This window comes from Esox lucius, chromosome 22 (genome assembly GCF_011004845.1).
Source record: "Esox lucius isolate fEsoLuc1 chromosome 22, fEsoLuc1.pri, whole genome shotgun sequence".
Classification (NCBI taxonomy): Eukaryota; Metazoa; Chordata; class Actinopteri; order Esociformes; family Esocidae; genus Esox; species Esox lucius.
Window position 1 is genome coordinate 3,792,501 of NC_047590.1, and position 15,646 is coordinate 3,808,146.

Consider the following 15,646-nt stretch of genomic DNA (forward strand, 5'->3'; position numbering starts at 1 on the left):
GACAATGACCCCAAACATGGAAATGTATGGCAACAAATCGCTGGAGAGTTCTGAAGTGGCCAGCAATGAGTCCAGATCTAAATCCCATTGAACACCTGTGGAGAGATCTTAAAATTGCTGTTGGGAAAAGGCGCCCTTCCAATATGAGAGACCTGGAGCAGTTTGCAAAGGAAGAGTGGTCCAAAATTCCAGGTGAGAGGTGTAAGAAGCTTATTGATGGTTATAGGAAGTGATTGATTTCAGTTATTTATTCCAAAGGGTGTGCAACCAAATATTAAGTTAAGGGGGCCAATAATTTCATCCAGCCCATTTTTGGAGTTTTGTGTGCAATTATGTCCAATTCGCTTTTTTTCCTTCCTTCTTTTTTTGTTTTGTTCCAATACACACAAGGGGAATAAACATGTGTATAGCAAAACATGTTAATGCAATACTTTTCTGTGAAAAATCCTTGATTTTCTGGAATAATTTCAGGGGTGCCAACACTTTTGGCCATGACTGTAAGTACGACTTCTATAATTATACACCCACACTTTCCCCCTAATGGGACAACAACTCAAGACAGAACAGGTACTTGATCCTGAACAGATCTCATCCTGTGAATTAGGAGGTAAATATTAATTTACAAGTTCCTTCGCAACCGATTTGTGATTATAGTCTTTTGTGGCTGTTTTCGTGCGGCTTCCGACCGTGGGATTTCTCTTTTGTCTTCTTCAATAAGTTCATAGCACCCAGACACACGTGTTGGAACTCGTCTTGGCTCGGCACACTGGACAAGGGCCCCTTCTGGGTTTGATATATATGCCGTCATGACAACTCCAGGCTCATAAGCGTGTGTGGACTCGCCCTGCATCAGATCAGTGACAGCGGTGAAAGGCATTAGTGTGACCCGGGCAAAGTGAGGACTTTCTGAAGTGCACGCTTGTTTTCCTGATATGATATGAAACTGTTTGGGGTTACCAGTCGATTTGTGCGAGACAATTCGGCTACAACTGTAGGAGGAACATCAACAGAAATTGAACCACTATAGCCAGTACCTTTCCGTTTAACCAACACCCATCAACACTGTCCCCGTAATTTGGTTAACCAGGTGAATGGTGGTGGAGGTTCTTCAGTGTGGGCCCAACTAGAGATTTCTTCAGGTCCTGGCCCGGTGAGGGTGCGGGCAGGTTCTGGACCAGTGAGGGCACGGGCAGTTCCTGGCCCGGTGAGGGCGTGGCCAGTTCCTGGCCCAGTGGCCACCATCCCCACAGTAATAACAAGGCTATTTCGGGCCTGGCCCCACCTCCAGCCCCTTCCTGTACCATTTCATCCTCTTTCTCTGCGTTGCTGACTGTGGTACTGTTGGTTTTGGATCATCCATGGTGGAGGATGAGTCCCTGGATGACGGGTCAGGGTGTACTGGAAATTGCCAGTAATTCACAGCGGGTTGGGGCTGATTGATGGGAGGTTGTAGCTGGAAAAGGGGCAGGGGATAGTGCTGGGTTGCAAAACTCTATTCCAGCAGTTTGGTTAACTCATTGGTTCATTTTTAATTTGTTGATGGGCGGTCTTAGTTTCAGCCGTGGTTAAAGCCATCTCTGCCTTTTCTCTCTTGTCTTTTTTTCTCAGCTCATCCCTTTTCTCAGCTCATCCCTTTTCTTAAGGTTGATAGCACGCTAAATGAGTGGCAGGGGTTCATCAGCGGTCAGACAGTCATAGACTCCTCGGGCAGACCTTTCAGTAGTTCTATCCTGAACAGGACCTCAAACGCAGACGGGTCGTCGGAGGCAGGGCTCTCCACCTCCCAGTGCCGACGCTGCCACTTCCTCCCTGGTGGGGGGGGGCTTCAGAGCCTCTTGATCTGCAGCCACTTTCCACATAAGCAAAACACCTCCACATCCCTTTGGCCTTCATTCTGGCAAACAGGCTGCCTTCGTCACACTGGCGCGATACAGCTCCTTGGACCTCAGCTAGAGCTTGGGGGCTAATGGTGCCCTCTGGTGGAAAAGCACTGATACTGTATTTGATCATGCTGACCCTCGCCGGGACGTAGGCTTTGGCTCATTAATTAAACTGGGGTCTCCCTGGGTTTCTCCACTGGGTTAGGAATTGTGCTAGTCGTGATGGACCCGGTCACCCTAGTATAGAACTCAAACTCTTTACTGGACAGACAGGAACTAGGCGAAAGGTCAAATGGTTATCGCTTACCTCTACCGCATTTCAGTAAACCGGAGGAAGAGCAGGAGCAAATACCGTAGCATGGGGATTTAAGGTCCCTAAATTGTAGTCGCAATTACTCTAAATGAATGGGTTCTCAGACGCCGATTACAGTTTCTTCAATGAATTAGAATACGGGATCAAATCTCAAGACCGTGTACAAAGAATGCGGTGAGCGCTGCGCCTGATTTGGCAAGTGGTTTTATATTCTCAGTGAACAAGTTAATGCTCAAGTTTTGCCAACTATTTTCGGTGAGATCCGCCATTGGCTCCTTCATTTGTCGCTGGGTGACGTCATTACGTTTTTTTTATTCGCTGTTATGCTGTCCTTTCATTTAACGTAACAGAATGTTTGCAGGGAAACAAAAAGTAACCAATTCAATAAACAAAAAATACAAAAACAGAACACACTTGTGTTAAAATAAAATACAACATTTAATTCATTAAAATACTATTATTGTTGTCATTATTATGTATATGCATTATGCATAATGTTTAAGCTTATACGCATTTGTGGGCTCTGGAGTCGTTTAAGAACAAGGGTACCGATTAAAGATGACCTTTAAGAAATGTGCTGGCCCGTCCTTTCTCGCTTGGCTGCTCCAGATTCATCCCGTCTATCTCACTGAGGCCGGAGAGGCGAGGGCGCAGAACAAGACGGGGGAAGGGGCGAACGTGACTGGTGCACGCACGCCGACCCCAGGCAGCAGTTGCGCAGAACGAAAGAGCTCCGCATACAGTACACAGGGTGTCTATTCAAGCTATATTTCCCATTGGAACCATCCGTTCAGCTGTGTCAGCTTGTAAGTTACATCTCTCCCTATAGTGACGTTTTCCTGACAGCGTCTGGTAGGCCTAAGGGCCGTTTTTAAATTTAAAAAAATACCTTGGGGATGACAGTTCTCTTCGTTCCAGCGTCCGTACATTTCGTTAAAGCTCACGCCTAAGAGAACTTGTCCTCATTACGATGTGTTTGGATAAAAGTTGAACACCAGCGTGGCAGATGGAATCAGTTTAGTTGGCAATCCAAAATTAGGTAGCATATTCTCAATCCCCTTCCAGATCCCAGATTAATTTGAAGAAAGGACCGAAGGAAGAAGGGGGAGATTCATATTTCCAATGGGAATATGTGTTTTACTTGATCGCGTCCACAGAAATCCATGTTTTTGCTGGGCAATTTATACAGTCCCACATAATTCTTATCATCCACTTCCTGGATCTGTTCATGGGTACAGTAACTGCAGGACGTTACATGAATACGCAGTTATCAAATCAAACTTGAAGGACTGGAATTGAGCTCTTGTGAACAGGATTAAACTCCAGTCCTTGGTTGATGATTGAGTGACGCAATACTGGAAATGAGTATAGCCATGAATCACAAACACTGAACTACACAGGCAATCTAGACAAGCTAGCATAATGAAAAGGGAGTGAGATTGTCAACTAAAGTATTTTGGTGAAGATAAAACTCAATAGAATAACGGAGGGGAAAGAGAGAGAGAAAGACAGGGTTGCCCTGTTGACCGACTCAAAGAGCTGGCCCTGACCGAGGATGATAAATGAGCTAGTTCCCTTATCTGGCCCAGGTGCCCTTTGTCCGTGTGTTTTGCAGCGTTTGATTACATTCGTTTTAGAAACGGGCTGTCAACCACGCTTGAGCCAGGCGATCAACGAGCTGAGAAAGCTCTAAATAAAACAGAGAATTAACAGACAGAATAATGAGCAGGATTCTTGGTTTACATTTGTCATTGTGATAGCTTCGGTTAAAAACCCTATCCGTGTTCAAAAGTTTGACATTTCAAACATATTTAATGGAAAGTAGACGTGTGTTTCTGAACAATGCGTCATGCTTAGATAGGTCTAGCGTTTTATTAATTCTCTGGTAATTTAATGGAGCCGATGTGAATTATGACTTCACAATATTGACTTCGTTTTGTTTGGACCCTTGGTCTTTCCGTACTCAGAATTCAGTCGGAAGATGAACCGTACGTAACTTTGCCCATGACGCATGTAAACATACATGTTTCTGCACAACGATTATTTTAAAATGTAAACTCAAAGTGGCCGAATGAATGCAAAACAATGTAAGCAATAGATTAGTTCTCAATCGGTAGTTAGGTTAGCGAACTTGTCTTCTTTAAAAAAAATCGTACCGCGTGTATGCCTGCCTGGTATGGATTGTGGAGCAACAACAAAAAGTGAGTAAGGCTCCATAATGTCTTTCACTTAAATCTAACCAAGTAGCTTAAATTGCCAGTAAAACCAGTCAAAACGGCAATAAGCACAACAGCCTTCGTTAAATTGTCAGCCAAAGCTTTTACCCGCATATATCTTATGATTGTGTACATGGGAAGGAAGTGGAATTTCCTGAACCATGAATGAGAACCAAATCGAAGAGAAGCATGCGACCAAGGGTTCTAGTCGCAAATAACACCATTCCTCTGAATCGAAGAGCTGTACGCAAAGCATCTTACGACACCTACTGGCGGAAGAAGATTGTATAATCTGAAAATAAACCACGATCAGATATGCTTTCAGCGTAGCGAAATGGACGTGTGTCAGTAACATGCAATGTCATTACAAATAATCCGGCGTGAGACCGTGAGAAGCTGTGGAGAAAGCTGAGGGTCATGGCACTTTTTGTCCGGACACCGTGGCAACGGAGCAATGCCCAATGAGATGAGACGGACTAGTTGCAGACATAACACACTCTGAACAACTGCAAGTGGACCTAGACCTTAACAGCATGTGGATAAATCTGTCAGATTCATTAGTCTGAACTGAACTTGTTAAAAAGGATCAGGGCATCCCAGAGATTTCATTATAAGCTGCCAGCAAGGTAGCAAATATATACATTGTGCTGTGACATGGCAAACAGCAATGGCCAACTAATACCCAATCAAAACTCAGAGAGGAAGATTTAACCCTTCACAATTAAAAATGACCACATCAATGCAGGAGAATGGAAAGAAGCCCAAAGGCACTGATGAGTGGATGCAAGGAAGACAGAAGACACGCTTCTGTTCTGACTGCAGGAAGAGCTTTCAACAGGAGCGGGACCTTATAAGACACCAACGAACACATACTGGAGAGAAGCCATACCACTGTCCTGACTGTGACAGAGGTTTTTCTAGATCAGATAAACTTAAGTTACACAGGCGAACACACACTGGAGAGAAGCCTTACCACTGTCTTGATTGTGACAAACGTTTTTCTCTATTAGATAAGCTTAAGTTACACAAAAAAGTACACGAGAAAGACAGACATCGACGAAAGCCTTACCTTTGCTCAATCTGCAACAAGAGTTATGCAGGACAGCTGAGTCTTAAAAAACATCAACTGATACACCTGCCGGAGCGGCCCTTCAACACTGCCAGTGATGTGCTTTCGAAAAACAAACAGCAATGCCCAATCAATGGCCAGTGTCCATCAGATCAGAAATATCAACCCTCATGTTTAGAAAGACCACAACAACCACAAACCGTCCCAAAGAATGGAGAGCAGGCCCAAGATGCCGATGGCACTGATGAGTGGATCCAAGTTATCTCTTCTGAAGGAGAGAAGCATCACTACTGCCCTGAGTGTGGAAAAACATTTAGACAAGGGAGGGATCTTATAAGACACCTGAGGACACATACTGGAGAGAAGCCTTACCACTGTCCCGATTGTGATAAAAGTTTTGCAAGATTAGATAAACTGAAGTTACACCAACGAACACATACAGGAGTGAAGCCTTACCACTGCCCTGACTGTGACAAAAGTTTCAGTAGGTTAGATAAACTTAAGTTACACAAAAAAATCCATGAGAAAGACAAACATCGACAGACGTCTTATGACTGCTCAATTTGTGACAAGAGTTTTCCGGGACGGCAGAGACTTGAAAAACATCAATTGGTACACATCGAAAGAAATCGTTACCGCTGTTCAAGGTGTGATAAAAGATTTCCTGACATGGCAAAACTAAGGTCACACCTACCAATACACAGTGGAGACCTGGCGCTTCACTGCTCTGACTGTGGCAGGTGTTTCTTAAACAAGGCAAAGCTGGAAAGGCACCAAATCATACACAATGGAAGTGGAAAAGTACCATACCTTTGCACTGTCTGCGGGGAGGGTATTCCAAATTTACAGAAGTTGGAGGAGCACCAGCGAACGCACACTGGAGAGAAACCTTATGACTGCTCTGAATGCGGGAAGAGCTTTTCACTTATAAAAACATTGGCGAGACACAAGCAAGTACATAAGTTAAATCCCTCTGGAGAAAGAGCAACTTATCCTTGCCCTGAATGTGACAAAACCTTTTCTCGTTCATGTGATGTGATGACTCATGTGCGGAGGGTGCATAATAGAGAAAGACCTTTCCAGTGCTCTTGCTGTGGAAAACGATTTTTCCAAAAGAACTCACTTACAGTACACATAAGAATTCACACTGGAGAGAAACCGTATCAATGCTCAGACTGTGGACAGAGCTTCTCCCAAATAAACGACAGAAACCGCCACCAGAAGAGACAGCACTCTAGAGAGCAGTCTTGACCTCTATGCTAGTGTGGAAAGCACAGTCACAAAGATATTCAATGACAATTGGCACTAAAACCCCCCAAAATACAATATTGGTTCACATTGCCATGGTTTGATCTTGTATTCCTTCCCAACTGCACAGTTGACACCACTTGTCCTTGATCAGTGCACATACATGGTATAGGTTGCTAGGTTACGCACGGACATACATCCAGGAGACATAGGTAATCGTAGAATGTCGGTTGCCCAGACAACCTGGTCAAAACTCATGCACAACAGCTGGGATGCATTACCATATGTGGTTTTACTAACTCAGCACTCCCAATAAGGAATAGAGTCCTGTTCACCTACAATACAATGAGCGGGAGCCCCACTGCTGATATTAAGACGTACCCCCAAAAGGCAGATTTGTTCTAGTGGTTCCTGCCAGGCCCAAGGCCTAGTCTTCTGCACATCGATGGAGACTAGGAGCCTTGCTTAGCTGTCATTCCATTCATTACAATGTGCCTGGATACAGAGAAGGCAAAGACATTGGTCTTGGTAGACGCAGCCATTGTGATTTTTTTGTGCATTAAACAGAATAATGGGAACACTAAAGGACTAAGCAAAGTAATGGAATACATTGGTAATGTTGTTAGCAGTGTTTTATTGACACAAGCCTACAGGCATTGTCACATAAATGTCTGCGCCCTAGATAAGAAACTATGCTCTGAGAAAGAAACTACTATAAAGACATGCTATATTTTCATAAGCCTTTTTTATGTTTTGATTTCTTTTCAGAAGATGCTATATATTCCAGAGTGCGCATATTTTTTTTGTGTGACAGAAAAGTGGTAAAAGAGGATTTTCTTTTCATGACAAAGAGCTGTGGGCCGTTGTCAAAGCCACACTGCGGCTGTACGTGTGTCCACCCTTGGTCCCAAAAATTGTTTTAGGTAATATGTGCATTAATATACAGCATTCGAATGTGTTCAAGGTTTACAATGGGCTCCTTCTTGATTGCATGAGAATTAGCCACCTCGATGCGTCATTCAAGCTTAGTTCAGTCTCTGGTTGCCGTTCAATCGACATTGTTATTGTTGTGTCCAAGCCTTATATTTTAAAAACCGTGAATAAAAACAATTCTCATTACACATCTTTCTACATATTCTGTTTGTATCCACATATACAGTGGGGAGAACAAGTATTTGATACACTGCCAATTTTGCAGGTTTTCCCACTTACAAAGCATGTAGAAGTCTGTAATTTTTATCATAGGTATTCTTCTACTGAGTGACGGAATTTTTTAAAAAAATCCAGAAAATCCCATTGTATGATTTTTAAGTAATTAATTTGCATTTTATTGCATGACTTAAGTATTTGATACATCAGAAAAGCAGAACTTAATATTTGGAACAGAAACCTTTGTTTGCAATTACAGAGATTCCTGTAGTTCTTGACCAGGTTTGCACACACTGCAGCAGGGATTTTGGCCCACTCCTCCATACAGACCCTCTACAGATCCTTCAGGTTTTGGGGCTGTCGCTGGGCAATACGGACTTTCAGCTCCCTCTAAAGATTTTCTATTGGGTTCAGGTCTGGAGACTGGTTAGGCCACTCCAGGACCTTGAGATGCTTCTTACTCCTTAGTTGCCCTGGCTGTGTGTTTCGTGTCGTTGTCATGCTGGAAGACCCAGCCACGACCCATCTTCAGTGCTCTTACTGAGGGAAGGATGTTGTTGGCCAAGATCTCACAATACATGGCCCCATCCATCCTCCCCTCAATGCGGTCCAGTCGTCCTGTCCCCTTTTTAGAAAAGCATCCCCAAAGAATGATGTTTCCACCTCCATGCTTCACGGTTGGGATGATGTTCTTGGGGTTGTACTCATCCTTATTCTTTCTCCTCCAAACACGGCATGTGGAGTTTAGAACAAAAAGCTCTATTTTTGTCTCATCTGACCACATGACCTTCTCCCATTCCTCCTCTGGATCATCCAGATGGTCATTGGCAAACTTCAGACAGGCCTGGACATGCGCTGGCTTGAGCAGGGGGACCTGGCGTGCGCTGCAAGATTTGAATCCATGACGGCGTAATGTGTTACTAATGGTTTTCTTTGAGACTGTGATCCCAGCTTTCTTCAGGTCATTGACTAGGTCCTGCCGTGTAGTTCTGGGCTGATCCCTCACCTTCCTCATGATCATTGATGCCCCACGAGGTGAGATCTTGCATGGAGCCCCAGACCGAGGGCAATTGACCGTCATCTTGAACTTCTTCCATTTTCTAATAATTGCGCCAACAGTTGTTGCCTTCTCACCAAGCTGCTTGCCTATTGTCCTGTAGCCCATCCCAGCCTTGTGCAGGTCTACAATTTTATCCCTGATGTCCTTTCACAGCTGGACATTGTGGAGAGGTTGGAGTCTGTTTGATTGAGTGTGTGGACAGGTGTCTTTTATACAGGTAACGAGTTCAAACATGTGTAGTTAATACAGGTAATGAGTGGAGAACAGGAGGGCTTCTTAAGGAAAAACTCACAGGTCTGTGAGAGCCGGAATTCTTACTGGTTGGTAGGTGATCAGATACTTATGTCATGCAATAAAATGCTAATTAATTATTTAAAAATCATACAATTTGATTTTCTGGATTTTGATAAATATTACAGACCTCTACATGCTTTGTAAGTAGGAAAACCTGCAAAATCGGCAGTGTATCAAATACTTGTTCTCCCCACTGTATCTATCAAAAAGCATGTTTCATTCTCAGTTTGGGAATTTCCAAGAGGGAAATGTCATTAACAGTGCATCCGTCAGTCCCAGAGTGAAGCACAGGGAACAGACAAGGGTTTAGTGGTTAGGGCCCTGGTTCCGGGGGGGATGCGTTCAAGAGCCCCTTTTGCTGCTCTGGACCTGGTAGGGGTCTTGGTCGGACTGTGGTTTGATTAATTCATAACAAAAGTAAACATTTCAGTTAGGTAACATTTACAAGGGTATGTTCTGATGAGAGGGATCGTTACCTTGAAAATACTTTTTCTTTGAAACAGACACAGTTTAAAACCTGAAATCATTCATGTAAGGTGTCCAGAGCTGATGTTTCCGGAAACATTAGGTAGTTAGCTAACCGTTTTTAAAAGAGCTTGGTCTATTCATCAGATCCTACTTTAACCTGGTTTCCCTCTAACCATTTCATCCTGGGTGGGACTAAGTTAAATGCAGACAAATATTTTGGTGTTTGGCTTGACTGCTCAGTCTCATTCAATACCCCTATCTCCCTCGCACAGTCTAAAGTCCTCTCGTTTGGTCGAAACGTCTCAGTTTGCTGACGCCTAGGACTGGAACTGGCAGCAAGACATACATCTCGACAATTTTTAGTCTAACTTCGGCATTCCAATCGTTATTGCTCGTATCGTCTCCGGTACAGTAGGTGGCGTCACGGATGTGAACGTTTGTTAGTATTGCCCGCTGTTACACCGCAGAATAAGAAGACAACGAGGTGGAACTAGGTGAAAGCGGGCGGAAGAATAATTTTTACTTTTTCGTGCATGCGATTAGCATCTCATCAAGTTAAACGTGACTTCTAAATTGGCAATGGCAGCCAAAAATTGTGATTCAGATTCGTTCTCAAAAGGTTGTTTTGTTTGCAGTTTATGTCTTTAAACCTCAACCCATTCCACCATGTCTGGTGTAGGAGAGTAATAACATGGGTAGCAGCAACAATAGGATCGTGTGAGACGGGCTTTATATTTTCTTTAACTTGGAATCTAATCTAACCACTTGATACCAGCCAAAGTATACACCATTGTAGTGAATAGAATAGTACAGAAGGCTCAGCTGATGTATAGCCTGCACATCTTGGGATGTAAAACTCAGACACATCCGAGAAAATGGCGGAATCTGAGAAGGATGCACGACTGTCCCAATAATGTAGGAGTCCAGATGAAGAGGATCGTATGTAAGAGTCTAATATAGCGGATTCGCGATATTCCGACGGACTACCTTTGTAATATGTATCGGGTACAGCGAACAATATCGGCTGGAGTCGCGCTTATAACTGCGCACTAATAAATTTTTCTGTGAACGCGTCGTCACGAGTTAAACATTCAAAGAGACAATTGAATCGAAAACAAAATACATTTCACGGTTATTAATTCAAACAAGATGGAAGACGACACAGATTTTGAGGAAAAGCTAATTGAACAGGTCAGAAGGTATACACATTTGTACGTCCCGTATTTGACAGATTATAAAGACTTCACCATGACCAACAACAGCTGGAAGGAGATTGCCCAAACTTTGGGAGTCGAGGAACACATCTGCCGGACGAAATGGAAAAGTTTAAGAGACCGATATGTCAGACTGAGGAGGAAAATGAAAGGGAAGAGTGCGCATTCAGCATCAGGAACAAAACCACAAATACTCACCACACTTTCGTGGCTCTCAGACTTTATAAAACACAAGGAAACTGAATCTAACCACCTACAGGTAAATTCTACTATATACCAATGTAATTTAATCTTCTGTTACTAGGTATAGTTTTAGCCTATGCCATTACCATGCTATATATTCTGTCTTATCGTGCTGATACGCCTAAAGTCAATCAGTAAATCCATATTAGGTTAAATACTATGATGTGTAAACTTAATTGAGGCTATTTTTTGTTTTTTGCTGTCTATTGTAATGTACTACTAAAAAGTAAAGTACATTATTTCAAAATGAAGAAGAGAACCACAGGCCTACTACTTAAGGCAATTGTATATGTTGTATTTACAGGCAGAGGAGATGGATACCTCAGAAGTCCTTGAAGATGACATCTCTGGTAACACACAGGAAGCTGGACATCTGACAGTTAGGAGGAATGTCATTTTAGAACGAACCAAATTCAACCAAAGACAACAAGAAGCAGGGGAGACCGTTGAAGGCTTCATCACTGCACTGCACAGTTTGTCAGAACACTGCGGTTACGGGGCAATGGTCAGGGAGATGATCAGAGACCGCCTAGTAGCAGGCTTGTGCGACAGAGCTCTCTCAGAGCAACTGCAAATGGACCCAGAACTTACACTGGATAAAGCTATCGCTTGCATTTATCAGAGTGAACGTATGAAAAAGCAACAGGAGCTGCCAGAGGAGGCCTTTAAAGCTAACAACAGTGCCTCGGATATAAGTGGTGTGCTGTCATGTAGCCAACAGACGTCGCAGGAGAATGTAGACGAGTCCCTGGACACAGACGATGTGGATAACTGCATTGAGAGTTCCAATCCTGGAGGAGGGAAGCCTCATCACTGCTCCTACTGCGGAAGCAGCTTTCAAAAGGTCAGGGATCTTATGAGACACCAGCGAACCCATACTGGTGAAAAACCTCACCACTGCCCTGTTTGCAACAAAAGTTTTGCTCGACTGGATAAGCTTAAATTACACCAAGAAATACATACGGGAGTAAAGCCCCACAGCTGCCCCGATTGTGAGAAAAGTTTTGCCCGATTAGATAAGCTTCAGTTACACCAGCGAACACACACGGGTGTGAAGAGTCACCACTGCCCCGATTGCGACAGAAGTTTTTCTCGATTGGATAAGCTTAATTCACACAAAAAGTCTCATGGAACAGAAACCGTTAATTTTCACCCTACTGACAGCCTGAAAGACATTGTCCAATTGGATAAGCTTGACACACACCAGCTGGGGAATACCTGCAATGCTACCAGCAGTGGAGCACATGTTGACAGTGAGCCAGTACAGCAGAAGACCTCCAGTAAAGTCAGAGAGAGCAGAACGTATCAAAGTAGAATCAAAGCCACAACCCCACGTGAAGAGGAAACCCAAGATACAGATGACTCTGATGAGTGGACGCCGCGTTCCAGAAGTGGAGGGGAGAAGCCTCACTACTGTTCTGACTGTGGTAGAAGTTTTCGAAAGGTCAGGGATCTTATGAGACACCAACGGACACATACCGGTGAAAAACCACACCACTGCCCTGTTTGCAACAGAGGCTTTGCTCGTTTGGATAAGCTTAAATTACACCAAGAAGTACATACGGGAGTAAAGCCTCATAGCTGCCCCGATTGTGAGAAAAGTTTTGCTCGTTTAGATAATCTGAAATTACACCAGAAAATACATATGAAAAAGGAACTTAATGTCACAAAGACCCATCAAACTGACCGTATGCAGACATCGCTGAAAACTGTTTGCAGAGGCCGAGGTAGAGGAAGAGGCAGGGGCCGAGGAAGAGGGCGGCCAAGGAATAACATGGAAGATAAAGCACTGGGAGAAATGGCCCAGTCACAGCAGGGCAAGGACTCCCAATGCAGGAGTACAGGTAACAAAAATCAACATTCTGATTACCTGCAACAATCCCAATCAACGCAGGATATGGAAGATTCTGAAGATCCTTCAGATGACTGGACCAAATATTTCAGCACCATGGAGAAGAAACCCTATCTCTGCCCTGACTGTGGCAAGAGCTTCAGACTGGAGAACCGTCTAAGAAGACACCAGCGAACACATACAGGAGAGAAACCATACGACTGCCCTGACTGCGACAAAAGTTTTGCCCGGTTAGATCATGTTAGGGCACACCAGAAAACACACAGGAAGGAAGAACGTAATTTCAATTGCTCTGACTGTGTGAAAAGCTTTGTCCGATTGGAGCAGCTGGAAAAACATCAGCTAACACACACAAAAAGTTACGGCTGTTCAAAATGTGATCAAAGATTTTCTGACCTGGGTGACTGGAAAGCCCATTTTTTTATTCACAGAGAGGTCCTTCACTGTCCTGACTGCGACAAGCAGTTCTTGTATAAGGGGCTTTTTGAAAGACACAGGAGAACTCATTCCAGAAAAAGAGAGAAATACCTCTGCACATTATGTGGGAAGGAGTGTAGTAACTTGAAAATACACATGCGAGTACATACTGGAGAGAAACCATATCACTGCACTGAGTGTGGAAAGAACTTTCCATATTCAAAATCGTACAAAACACATATGCTAACACATGACCGAGAAAGAGCCACCTATCCTTGTTTGGAATGTGGAAAGACTTACACTCGCGTAGATGGCATGGTGAGACACGTGAGAAGGGTTCACACCAGAGAAAGAAACCACCAGTGTTTAGACTGTGGGAAACGCTTTTTCCGAAAAGAGACAATGCAGAGACACCGGCGAGTTCACACCGGAGAGAGACCATATCAATGCGCCGTCTGCGGACAACGTTTCTCCCAAGATGGCGACAGAAAGCGCCACGAGAAGAGGCACTATTCTGGTGTCTCCGATTTCCTTGACCTATGAGGCATAGCTAGTCGGAGTTGCGGGAGTCCACCCAATCAATGTCGTCTGACAATCTAATAATCTGTGTACTGTTACAGGTGTTAAAAGGTCAACGGCCACAGAGAAGACGTACAGATTGTCATCAATAATCAACCATCGATCTTTTTCCCCCACGAGTTGGTTGCTTTAAAAAATATATTTTTCAAAAACAATCTCTGACATATATAAGAACATTTCTGAAGAGCCATCCTGGGATTAGGAAGACAATGTATGGAATTTATTCAGTTGATATATAATAGAAATTGAATTATAGCTTCTTGTGTATTGCATGGAGGAAACCATTATTATAATACTTGCTGGTTCTGTGTGGTCTACCAGAGAGGACGGAGCGAAGTGAGTGGCCTAAATGAGAAGAACATCTCTCATCTCCAGTAGATGGTTGTTTACCCCCCCAATCAGGCAAGTATGGTCAGTAAGAGTGTTGAAGGGCTTGTGATCAAAATGAAGTGTTGTAATGCTTAGATTTGTAGAAGTGTACGGACATGAGCACTACATGACAGCCCGGCAACTTTAAGGGGGAAAAAAACAATATTGAAGTTGTCCTAGTGGAGGCTGGGGGCAGTCTATGCACATTCTGGAGAGGCGCTGGATTATGGAAAGGTGGCATCAGCTGAACTTGAATTAGAAATATGTCCATATGTACAATTTTTTTAGAAGTTTAAATCTCATTGTTTTATGCAGTTCTGTTTGCAGATTTTTTGCTTTGGACTTTCCTTTTGATTTCAGGCCTTTTAATCTTAAATAGATTCTGTCCATGCTAACCTATATAAGTGCATATATGTAATGCTTTACCATTCAACAGAAAAGGAACTGTTTGACAACCCTGGGCGTTGTATAATAACTTTTTTGTGTTGGCACCAAGAAGCTATACATTTTGCTGATTTTAAAAAATGAGTTAACTTATCTGAACAAAGTATTTTTTTATTAAGGAACCTGAACAACTACAATATTGTTTAAACAAAACCAATTGATATTATAGTACACCATAGCAGTCTTTGTTGAATGATGGGGATTCCCAATTGGTTGTATACAGTTTCTATATTATAGTATATTACAACATATGCCAAAATCTCGCTTCTTGTGTCTCAATTCTCCTCATCTCATGTAAGCTGCACTGCATTTTAGTCACTGTAAACTGCACCACTTATTGGTGTAAATCATGGAGATTGAGATTACTCTGTTGGAACGGATTTAGCACCGTCGTGTTCTTCAACCATTTTACTGTAATCAAATGGTTGGGACGAGGAAGGATCACGCAACTTGAATGTGGTCATCAGCAGGATCAGAAGATTAATTCATCAAATGAGAAACAATGTTCTACTTCAAAATGGGTGTGGTCTCAGCAGTGCTGTCCTCCTTGGACTGATCCCATAATGAAACATGACAACAAATGTTATGTACCCAAATCCTTTGTAAATAAAAACCTGTTTATATATATACATACTGCTTTATATTATTCTCCGTTTTATGCTACCATCCTTGCAGGGTTATTTTTAAATGAGGCGGGCATTGAAAACAAAAATTATACATGAGAAAGGAAGTATAAGTAGAAAAGGCTACGATCACAACCAAATTGAACAGCTGGCAACTTATAATTACCTGTGGAAAGGTCCAAGCAAGTGTCTGTCTTGGTCCAAACAG

The 15,646-nt window shown here is 43.1% G+C and overlaps 2 protein-coding genes across 3 annotated transcripts; both read left to right on the forward strand.

Annotated features, from left to right (window-relative positions):
- Positions 1–4,175: 4,175 nt before the first annotated feature.
- Positions 4,176–7,866, forward strand: LOC105019982 (zinc finger protein 271). Its single transcript, XM_010886587.3, has one exon. It carries the CDS (start codon positions 5,137–5,139, stop codon positions 6,727–6,729), a length of 1,593 nt encoding a protein of 530 aa, XP_010884889.2. The 5' UTR covers positions 4,176–5,136; the 3' UTR covers positions 6,730–7,866.
- A 1,579-nt stretch (positions 7,867–9,445) lies between these two features.
- On the forward strand, positions 9,446–15,444 carry LOC105019980 (zinc finger protein 420). Of its 2 annotated transcripts, XR_002195880.2 has the most exons (3): positions 9,446–11,170; positions 11,459–14,213; positions 14,324–15,444. XR_002195880.2 is itself a non-coding variant. In XM_010886586.4 (2 exons), the coding sequence occupies exons 1-2, from the start codon at positions 10,847–10,849 to the stop codon at positions 13,964–13,966; spliced, it is 2,832 nt and encodes a 943-aa protein (XP_010884888.4). In that variant the 5' UTR covers positions 9,446–10,846; the 3' UTR covers positions 13,967–15,444. The 2 variants fall into 2 exon arrangements, 1 of the variants encoding a protein (XP_010884888.4); XM_010886586.4 differs by having other exon boundaries at positions 11,459–15,444.
- Positions 15,445–15,646: the final 202 nt, after the last annotated feature.

Bases quoted from the DNA above. Each gene is read 5' to 3' on its own strand.
- LOC105019982 (XM_010886587.3), top strand. From the start codon at position 5,137: ATGACCACATCAATGCAGGAGAATGGAAAGAAGCCCAAAGGCACTGAT.
- LOC105019980 (XM_010886586.4), top strand. From the start codon at position 10,847: ATGGAAGACGACACAGATTTTGAGGAAAAGCTAATTGAACAGGTCAGA. The intron at 11,171-11,458 runs GTAAATTCTACT...TTGTATTTACAG, and splicing joins CTGAATCTAACCACCTACAG to GCAGAGGAGATGGATACCTC.